The sequence below is a fragment of the Chaetura pelagica genome, unplaced genomic scaffold, assembly GCF_000747805.2.
Source record: "Chaetura pelagica isolate M959 unplaced genomic scaffold, ChaPel_1.0 scaffold45, whole genome shotgun sequence".
Lineage (NCBI taxonomy): Eukaryota > Metazoa > Chordata > Aves > Apodiformes > Apodidae > Chaetura > Chaetura pelagica.
In genome coordinates this window covers 3702866-3713113 of record NW_009953217.1, presented here as the reverse complement: position 1 = coordinate 3713113, position 10248 = coordinate 3702866, and the positions used below count along the sequence as shown (strand labels likewise).

Genomic DNA, 10248 nt, shown 5'->3' with positions numbered 1-10248 from the left:
GAAGGCAGTGGAACGTGGAAGAAAGGGTGAAGATGAAAGACTTTTTTTTAAAATTAAAAATCTCCACATATTTACATAATTTTCTGTAGACACTAACTTCCAGAACCCAGTGGCAACCCAAATAATCCTTTGGCTTTGTAAACAACTCCAACTGCAAAGAAACACAATTGACAGAAAGCTACTGGGGGGGGGAAGAAAAAATACTTTTCGCATATAATCATCATAAGAACTTGTATGTATAATTCTTAAACTTACCATTTGAAACATCCTCTTTGCTAGGTTTTTTTTTTTTTAATTAATTTGAAGGCTCAACTTCAGAAAAAATTTAGAATCACTACACAGTGACAACAGCTGGAAAAACCTACACACAAACAGGGCATATTTCAAGTCTCAAGTACAAAGATACATACATACCTGACTATGCCTTAGGACTCCCCCAATCAGCAAGCTTGGATTTGCTTTAAATCTATCACAATCCCCTGCTGGCTTTATTTAATTCTTGAGTTTCTTTCTGACAAAATGTTACAGGAAACAGTACAGGTTTCATGTACTGACTTTGCCAAATACACAGTGAAAAGGCATTCACCTGAAGAGCTACTAGTAACCTTGCTTCAGGACTAAAGAGAAAAAAAAAAGTGCTTATTTTAACTTAAGAGATGTCTTCAAACCAAAGACAGGCTTATTCAAGCTGTGTATATTCTCAACAGCTCATGTAAACCATCCAACAGGCAGAAGTATGAAAATTAGCTCCCTTAAGAATCTGCACTGAAAAGAAGTCAAGAGATGTGGGTAACCCTGCCCGAGGCTGCAGTTCATGAAGCAAGAGCAGCTGAGACATGGAAAACAGCATCATCTTTGATAGGTTTCCACGAGGAAAGCCAAGTGAGCTGGACCACTACCATTAAATGACTTCAGGCAATGACTGGCAACTGCCAACGTGATTCTGCTACAGCTCCTGGTGCACCAATCCCAGCAGCCTCTTGCAAAAATGGAGATCCACAGCCAGCAGTAAGAAATGACAAGTTCTGCATGTTGAAACTAATAGTACTGCATGAAAAAGATTTATTCTGCCACAACCTCAAGAGACACTGGAATGTCATTTTATGTTTGTTCTAAATTAGCTCAGATTTCAACTAGAGCTGCACAGATGGTTTTGTTATTATAGTGACAAGCATGCTAGAAAAAGAATATGGTCCATCTACTATGCTTGCTTGACACACACACAAATACCTGTGATCATCCCCAAGATTACAGGGATGATCATAAGGAATCATACACTACCTGCAGCCATTCAGAGGCTTTGTACTTTGCTGCAGACATTTGGTGCAAGTTCAAGAACAGGGGCTACAAGCCAGTAATAGATCCCAAACCCTCATGCAAAGCTAGCTAAAATTAGGCAGCTAGTGCTCAAATCAAGATAGAATAGCCCTTTAGACACTACTTGTCCAAACCAGAGAAACAACATGGAAAAGGCCATGGCTGTCTCTAGATCCTAGCCTCTTCTGTGGCATCTGTATTACACCCAGGAAAAGGGGCTCTCCACAGCTCACAGGACACACAGAACACATCCTGTCTCACCACCATGAAGAAAAACCTCCAGCGAAGGCTCCGAATCTCTTCAAACAGCCCACCCTACCAGGATTCACAGGAGACAGAGCAACATTCGAACAGTACACCATTGGTCAGTCTGTTAAAATCAGGAAACAACAGCAGTGCTCTACCTTGATGTTTTCTCTTCTCCAAAAGCAAATATACTAATAAATAAATTTAAAAAAAATAGAGGGAAGAAAGAAAAGACTTCGTGCATCGTGTCAACCAATTAAATTCAGAGAAAAAGATACAAGTGGTTATAGTTTCCTGTAAATTACTTAATGTAATTAAATCCCCTTTCTCTAAATTACAAACCATTTAGCTCTTATTGTGTAACACTGTAACCAATGACCAACAACAACCCTTTTTGTAGCCTCTGATGTCACCTAAGTTGTTAGCAATGAAATTTCCTTTTTATTTCTCCCTTTCAAAATAAGCCATTGTAATGAGATTCATTCACAGATACTTAACATCAGCAAGAAGAGAGGATTACTTTCTCTTTTTTCTGCTCTTGTCCGAGACCATATCTAAGCAAATGTGACCCAAGGTCCTTACCAGTTCTCTAACTGCAGGCAAAGAAGTTAAAGGTGACCTGCAGGCATCTTAGAACATGGAACTTATAATTGGCTTGATTCTTCACATAAATACAACTTAACATTCTTACACTGTAGCAGTGTGACTTAACTATCTTCCTATCACTTACATTTTCAGCTCCACTAGAGGTAGCATAAGAAGTCCCAATGTAGAGAAAGTACTGGTAGCACCCAGTGCTGTAACCACTGTGCTCTCTCTACCTGCTTTAACATGTTAAAAATGCCAGCAGCTGTCTGGAGCCCTGAACACATTGCGGCTGCCTAAATGCCTTTAAGTGGGAAAGGTGAAGGGGGACAGACAGGAATTTTGGATAAGAGGAAAAGCAGGGACAAAGAAGGTTTAAACCAATGCTGCTGGCACAGCCTCAGGGTCTGAACACAGCAGGGTTGATACCATCCTAACAGCATTAGGATCCTTACATGCAATGCAGAGAGCAGAGTGAACGTGGGAAGACACTGTATCCCCATCCCCACAGTCACCCAACCTCCCCTTGCTCTGGCACCCATGAGCAGCCTCCACCCAAGCAGGAGTGAAGCCCACGGCAGTAAGGTCCTGGTCTAGGTGAGCAGCCTATGTGACCCACCACAGCCAGTGTGTGCTCCTGGGCCCAGCAAGGAGCTGTGCTCAGGGGCAGCTGAGCCACTCAGGGAGGATCAGGTGAGTCCTACAAGAGCAGGGACAAATGGGGCACGTTGAGCTGTAGTATTGGCAAGTGTGGGGAACCCATTGGTCCAGAGAAGTTGGTATTTCACTACATGAGTGAAAAACAAAACCACATTCTCCTACATATAACGGTTTCAGTAGCCAAAACACACTTCACATCACTCCATTCAGAAAATAGTATTTGCAGCGTAGTAAAATCCAGCATATGCTTTTGTTTCATGCTTCAGCTTTGGTCTAAAACCAGCTGTATTTTCCTCATCCCAGCTCCAAATTCCAATACACATGGTCTCCTCAATTATGTTTCTCTACCAGTATTGCAGAGGGTTTTGAAATACATTTTTCCAGCTTAAACAAAGGTCTCCTCCTGCCATAGTTCCCAATGCTTTTATTGCACTGTTTTGCACTACTACTTCTGAAGCACAGTATGCTCCAGAAATCAGTTATGGAAGCTGTGCTCTCAAAAACTGGGTGCAATCCTGTGTTGAAGTTACCTGTAACACATCAATAATGCAAATTTTAATTGTCTACGGTTAATACGGCACTTTAAAAAAAACACTGAGGAAACTAAACACAATGCAAAGTTCCCCCCTCTGCTGCAGAATGGGCTCTGCAGCCACTTCAAGAATCTCAAGAAATTCTTGGCTAAATTTAGTAAAAACAACAGCACTTCAGTGTAATAGCAGGGTTTCATTTGGGGAATAAACATCCAGTATTTATTTACAAAGGATTTTTTCTTCCTCCTGCCACTGCTGTGCTATGCCCACTGCTTCCCCTCTCCTGTGATGCAGAAAACAAAATACCAAGTACCTAACCAGGACTTAAAGCAGATTTTTAAATTAGTTCCTGACAGTGCAAACAGATTGCTATTGATTTAAATGAGGCTGATTTTAGGCCTTGGATTAGCAAACCTAATGACAAAATACTGTATTGCCCATTTCAGTACTTTGCACCGCTGGTCCCCAGAGCTTTCCCAGGCAGCTGTGAAGACTCTGCACTTGCAGATTAGCGTGAGAGAGCAAGGCAAGGCCATCTGTGCCTGTGTCGAGCAGCCCTGCTCAGCCGGAAACCAGGACCTCCTCCGAAATCCCCCCGGACACGGCCCCCGGCACTACAACCTCATTAAGAGCTTTGAAGCCAGCGAGCCGCTCCCATGTGTCCAGGCCAGCCTGTGCCAGAGCGCAGCAACCTCGCCCGAGCCGAGCGGGCCTCCATCACCTGCCTTGGCTCAAGCTGGAGGGAATCAAAGCACCAACCGGAGCCACCTCCCCGGGCTTCCAGACAGCGGCAGAGAGGCTGCTCACAGATAACATGTGCTGTGTTAACAGCCCAGCTCTCCTGGCAATCATAAATGCCTGCTTAAAACTATAATCGGTATAGTGCTTTCGTGTCCAATTGTAAATTCTTGTACTTACAAAGGTAAAAATGGATCCTGGTTTTAAGCAATACATGAAGCAACATTTTTACTGATTAAAAGAAAATTGACTTTTTTTTTTCCTTTTACATTGTTGTTTAGTTTCAAAGAACATTTAAATAACAATATCTACTAACAAAAAGGGTAACATCAATTAGAAACAAAAAGAAAACGGTTGGTATCATTTCAGTGTTCAAAAGCAGAGAAACACAAATACCAAAGCAGCACACACCAAACCAATCCCCAAAACCCACATTAAAGGCAAAATGTTCTTTTTTTTTCCTAAGTTGGCTGCCTAGAATTTGTTTGCTTTTAATAGCCTTGGAAACTGAAGGTAAGAGAGTAAGTTTTATACTTAGATGCTCTTAGACACAATTACACTTCCAAGCACTACATTATTAAGACACAGAAGGACAGGCATAAGCAATCCCATTCTCTGGACTACAGACAGACTCCAAAAGTTACTCTTTCGACACTTCTCTCCTATGTGGTTGCTGAAGCTCAGCTAAGAAAGGTACATTTCAGACTCTCTACTCTGCATCGCTATGCAAATATTTTTTTGAAACCAGTGATATCAAAAGCACATCTAAGTCTTCAATTCACCATTTATCATAGATGAAAAAAAAAACAAATAAAAAATCAAGCAGCTACGTGTTTCTGTTGCCCAACTGTCAGCATAAGCAGTATTTCATTAGCCAGATGGGTATCTAGACTGTTTCTGTCTGCCCTGGGAAAAGCCCCATAGCCTTTCTGTACCACCAACACACACAACATGGGACCAAGGGTATGTAACTGGTTTGAAGACAAGCTATTGATTTTTCACTTTGCCATCAGAAGAAACAACGTACATCCTGGATGGAAAATTACTTAGTGTAACACCTTCAGCTCAGCTCAGCAGTAACCCAGAGCAGTGTTCTCCTAGGGAGAGTGGGAAGGGTGTTATATTCACCCATGAATGTTGGTTAACGAGCTGATGAGCATCACAGAAAACCCACATGAATAGGTAATCAAACATGTTAATGTAATTTAGCAGTTCCAGTCCAGCAAGAGCCACAGCAACAATATACATTAATAATCAATAACACTCAGCAGTTTGACTAAGGCTGGAGATTGAATGAGACACAGGAATTAACTCTGCTTTTCTTCTCTCCAGGAAGCTCTGCTGAAGTCACAGAGATGTCACACCTCCAGAGCAACATGCTTTCTTGCCCTTTCCTCCCATGCTCCAAACCCAGGATGCTATTTATGAGCACTAAATACGTGCTACACCACCCTGTTCTCCTCAGCTTCTTTGAGACTCTTCCTGATCTTGCATGATTTAAACAGTGGGTGAGAAAAGGAAGGAGGAGGTGTAAGACACTCATCTTGGTGACAAATGACTATTTGCAGAACAGAGTGTTATTAGAGCCACATTTAACATCTCAACGTATTCAACACGCTGTGATGCTCCTAAGCTGACTAACCACAGAGAATGAGGTTAAGCTAACTTGAAATATCAGCAAGTCTTTCCCCTTAGTCTCAATTCTTTTCAAAAGGAAGTCAGCTCAGTTTTAGTCTATGTAACAAAATGGCAACAGGTCCTGAAGCTCAGAAAAAAACAAACCTGTTCTACATCCACCGTGACCCCAGGCTACTCAGACATTGAGAGGAATAAGCAACTTCAAATAGGAACCCAGCAAAAGAGAAACAGGGTTCAGCTAAGGCTAATGAAAGACAGGCTCAAAGCTTCATTAAGTGAATTACCCATTCAGACATAGAGGAACCCTTTTAAAGAGGTGAGGGGTCTGTCTGCAGCTGTGGTGGGGATTCCATTCCACAAATCACTGTTAACCTTGGACATGGCTTTTTCAAAAAAGGCAACAACTCCATTTCCAACAAACGCTTCTATGTTGGCAGCAACTACACACTTCCAAAGGGGCAAACTTTACTACAGGTCCCTCTGGCTATACTAAAATATGACACAGCTGGAATGTTTTCTCATTCCTAGACATACCCCTTATGACTGTGACAGGTCTTGTTGAACCCCATCTTAGAGCAGCAGTTTCAAGTCAGCACCTTTCCCTATGCACGTGTTGAGAACAGCCCCAAATCCTGTCAAATCTTTAGCTGCAAGACCTATGACTATTTGAAATGCTCTTTCCCCTTGTTTGCTTGGTTACAGCAGGAGATAGATGTGTTTGAATGACTTGTCTAAAACACAGGTGAAATAATAGGCTAAAAAGGACAAACTGGCTCCTGCAACCCCACACCATGAGGTACAGAACCACCACCTATTCAGGAGCAAAAATAGTAATCTGGATGCTTTGTCAAAGGAGTGAAGTATTAATCTAATTTTCTAAACAAAGCTGACAACCTGGCACTCAAATCAGCTTATCACTTTGCACCTCTCTACAAGGATTAGCAGAATGCCATAATTATAATGCCCAATTTGATTTATTAGAGGAGGCTGCATAGAAAAGATGACAATTCAGTGGCATTGTGAAGAGAAGGGATGAGAGTAAAAGGAAAGCTTCAAATTGAGCAGTAATTTCTAAGCAACATCTCAATATAATTAGCATGAATTACAGTAAGCTTTCCAAATTAGGTATAAACCTATGTTTAATAACCTTGAGATGGAAAAATCACCCCCAAATTCCAGGAAACTTAATATTACAGCCAATTTGTCTAGACAGCTTGGCAGGAAATGCCAGAATTCTAGGTGTGAACTTTGTGGTTATTAAAAAAAAGGAAAATGATTGAACTTGTCTATATAATTTGCATAATTAGTTTGAACTAAGAATAGTCTATCTAGCTTAGATTTGCTGTTACTTTCATCAACCTTACAGACCTGAAAACTTGATATAGTTGTGAAACCTAGACAACTAGGATAAAAGCTGCTTAAAAACCTCTCCATTTTCAATAAAATACGAATTCTAAGTGTGACTTGTTTAAAGAGATACGGTGTATTAATGAGTCACCCATCACAGGTTTTATTTTATACTCTTTATACAAGCTTCTTGCTCTTTTTGGAGTTTGTTACTTATGCTTACAGGAAAAATAAAAAAAAGATTAAACAATGAAAGATTAATTCATATTTTCATGAATGTGGGAGCAAATACACTATTTAATCACGGGTGGCAACCAAATACTAGCCAGAAGAAACAAATAACAATGTCCTCATTTTTCAGAGCTGAAATACAAATAATAGAAATGTTTGGTAAACTAAGGCAGCAGCATAAAATTATAGAAACTGGAGTTTAGCTTGTCTATCTAACTTACTCCAAAGGTTTCTAAGGAAGCATCATGAAACTCCTGGTAGCCCCAACTACTTGAAACTTAGTTTTAAATTTCCTGTCAAAGACTTCACTACCAACAACCCCTTCCCTCCTCTGCAGCAGGTGAGGAACCAGCTCATCCCAGCTTCAGGCAGAAGGGACCTCCCCACTGCCCAGCAGAGCATGGCCCCACAAACCCACAATGCTGAAAATACCTGAAATGCACCCAAGTCCCTGCAGCACCATTTTAAACCTGAAAGAACAATTCTCTAACCCGTAAAGAGGTAGTATTTACTGAAGCCAGGTTTTCACCTGAGAGATTTTGGTGGCAATTGAGACCTAATGACCTCCTTCGGTGCTCCTGGCTTCCATATGCAGCTGCACCATTCTCACTTGCATCAACATGAGCATTTGTAAGGTCACTCTAGGGACTGTAGCAGACAGTGAGCCAGCTTTATGTACACTTTGCAACGGTTGCTGAATTAGTGTTTGGGGCCTTTTCACTTAGATATCAAAACCTGACAACAGCAGCTTTATAAAGGCAGAGACAGAGGAGCTGATGAAGCACAATGCTGCAATCCTGGTGTAAGCAGCAGGCAGGAACACCATCCCGTGCTACTGCTTCTACACATTTTATATCAAAGCCAGGGAATTCTGGTGAGATACATACTTAGCACTTTGAGGGTTTGGAAGCCATGAACAAGTCCCTAGTTGCTCCAACTTTCATCAAAACTAAAATGTGCATCTATTCAGCCATTTAAAAAAGTAATTTTAATTTGCAGGAAAAACGTATGTGCACAAAATCATTGCACTTGTAACCAGACGGGAAACAAACTATCATTCCACTACTAGCAAAAACAAACAAGAAACATAGTATTTTAACTGAACATACACTGAGGCCTCTAAAACCAGAACATTTAGTATCACTGTAGAAAGGTAAAGAAAACAAACATGACAAATATTTTTACTAGGAGTGCATAGTTACATTATTTGCTACCTAACTGTTTTCAAGCAAAAAAGTACTAACATATTTACATAACGTGAATTATTCCAACTATTTATTTTTTTAATCAAAGGAAAGAAAACAAGAGTGTGCTCCTTTGTTAATGAGAAAAATTGGCCAATGAAAAGTGGGCCCATGAGCAGATGATTAGAATTTCTAAAAAAAAATGTGATGAGCTCTTCTGAACTAATATCACAAAAGATTGTGTGTGGTGGTGAAGTAACACAGGGGGTTTACTTTAGATAATTGTAATGATCCTTTCAAATCCTAAAATACTGGAAGTCTGAAAAAGCACTTCCAATAACTGGACAATTCAATCTTTCGTTGTCTGGCACACATACAGAATTAGTTTCACAGAACAGAAGGTGTGCTTAGGTTAAGCAGCTCTTTTTCTCTGCATCACAGAGAATAAAAAATAGTTTTTCATTGTTGCACTTCTCAGCTCAGGACAAATGATGGTGGGTCAAGTACACTGGTTTTTCCACTGGCTGCCATTTGGCACCATGTTAATGGGCAACTGGGAAGGTGTTTGATCATAGATACAGGCTGCTGTGCCATGTGGATTTCAAACTGATGAATGAGCGCTGAGTCACCAACAAATCTCCCTGCTGAGCAGCAGTTAAGTGATAAATAGCCTGCCAGCCATAGTGCCTCTTCTTTGTCACCTCCCTGGCTCTGTACACACTGTGGTTCAGCTGGGAGTCTCTGCAATCATCCCCTCCAGCATGACAACTCTTAATTCATTAATGCTCTACCACATTTTAGAAGGGCACAGAGAAAAGACTCCCCTGAGCACAACATCCTCCAAGCTCACTTTCCACTTCTAAAATACTTTGATATTGTCTCCTTCTCATCATACTGTTCTGGGGGCACATGAACTTGATTCACAAGATGGACATATTAATGTTTGCACTTCCAGGTGCACATTAACAAGTACCTCTTCCCTAAATTAGGATATGATTGGATTGATGATTTCTTTGTGTCCAAGACTAGTAAGAGCCACAAACCTACAGTGTGAATTACTGCATTGTCTCAAAGTTGCAGGATAAAAGGGAGGTCCTACTCCTTCCTTCCTACATTATCCTTTACACCTGGTCTTCTATTTAAGCTTATGAAACTTTATCACAACACAGGATTTGTGTACTTGGCCAGAAGTCTTGTAAGAGACATTGTTTCCACCAGCACAAGTTATCAGAGAAACCAGTTACAATAACAAACCCAACCTACCAGCAGGACGCTTTACAGTGACCAACGTCACAATACAGTCATTTCAGAAGAGAAATAATTTCCCTACCTGTTTGGATATCTTCAAGGGAAGTTTCTTCTTCATCCTTTCTTTGCCTCTCTCTGCCTCTCTCTCAGAGCTCCCAGCATCATTGTTATGGCCATTTTCACTTGGCTCAGCAGACACACAGTTTTCAGATTCTCTAGGTTTCTTTCCTGGATGCCTCTCCCATTTCTCCTTCCGCTCCTGAGGCTTTAGCGACATGTCCTTCTGTAAAGGAGAAAAAAGCAAACAAACATATTTTAAGTTATTTGAAACTACTTTTAAGCATTAAGCAGTATAAATATTGAATAAAAGCACCAACAAGACAGCATGTTCTTTCCAGAGATTACTTAAGATGAATAATTAGGCATGCACAATGCAAACAGTAATTTTAGATTAGATTAGGATGAATACTCTCCAGGCTACATGTTTGATTAATTTCAGAGATGCTGGAACTGGTTATGAA

General features: G+C 40.7%; 1 protein-coding gene across 1 annotated transcript in view; it reads right to left on the bottom strand.

Annotated features, from left to right (window-relative positions):
• Window positions 1–10004, bottom strand: part of FBRSL1 (fibrosin-like 1) — a 386476-nt gene extending 376472 nt beyond the window's left edge. The window contains exon 1 of the mRNA XM_009997643.1: window positions 9810–10004. Coding sequence (XP_009995945.1) covers window positions 9810–10004 — 195 coding nt within the window. The remainder of the gene's footprint in view (window positions 1–9809) is intronic.
• Between the last annotated feature and the right edge of the window lie 244 nt (window positions 10005–10248).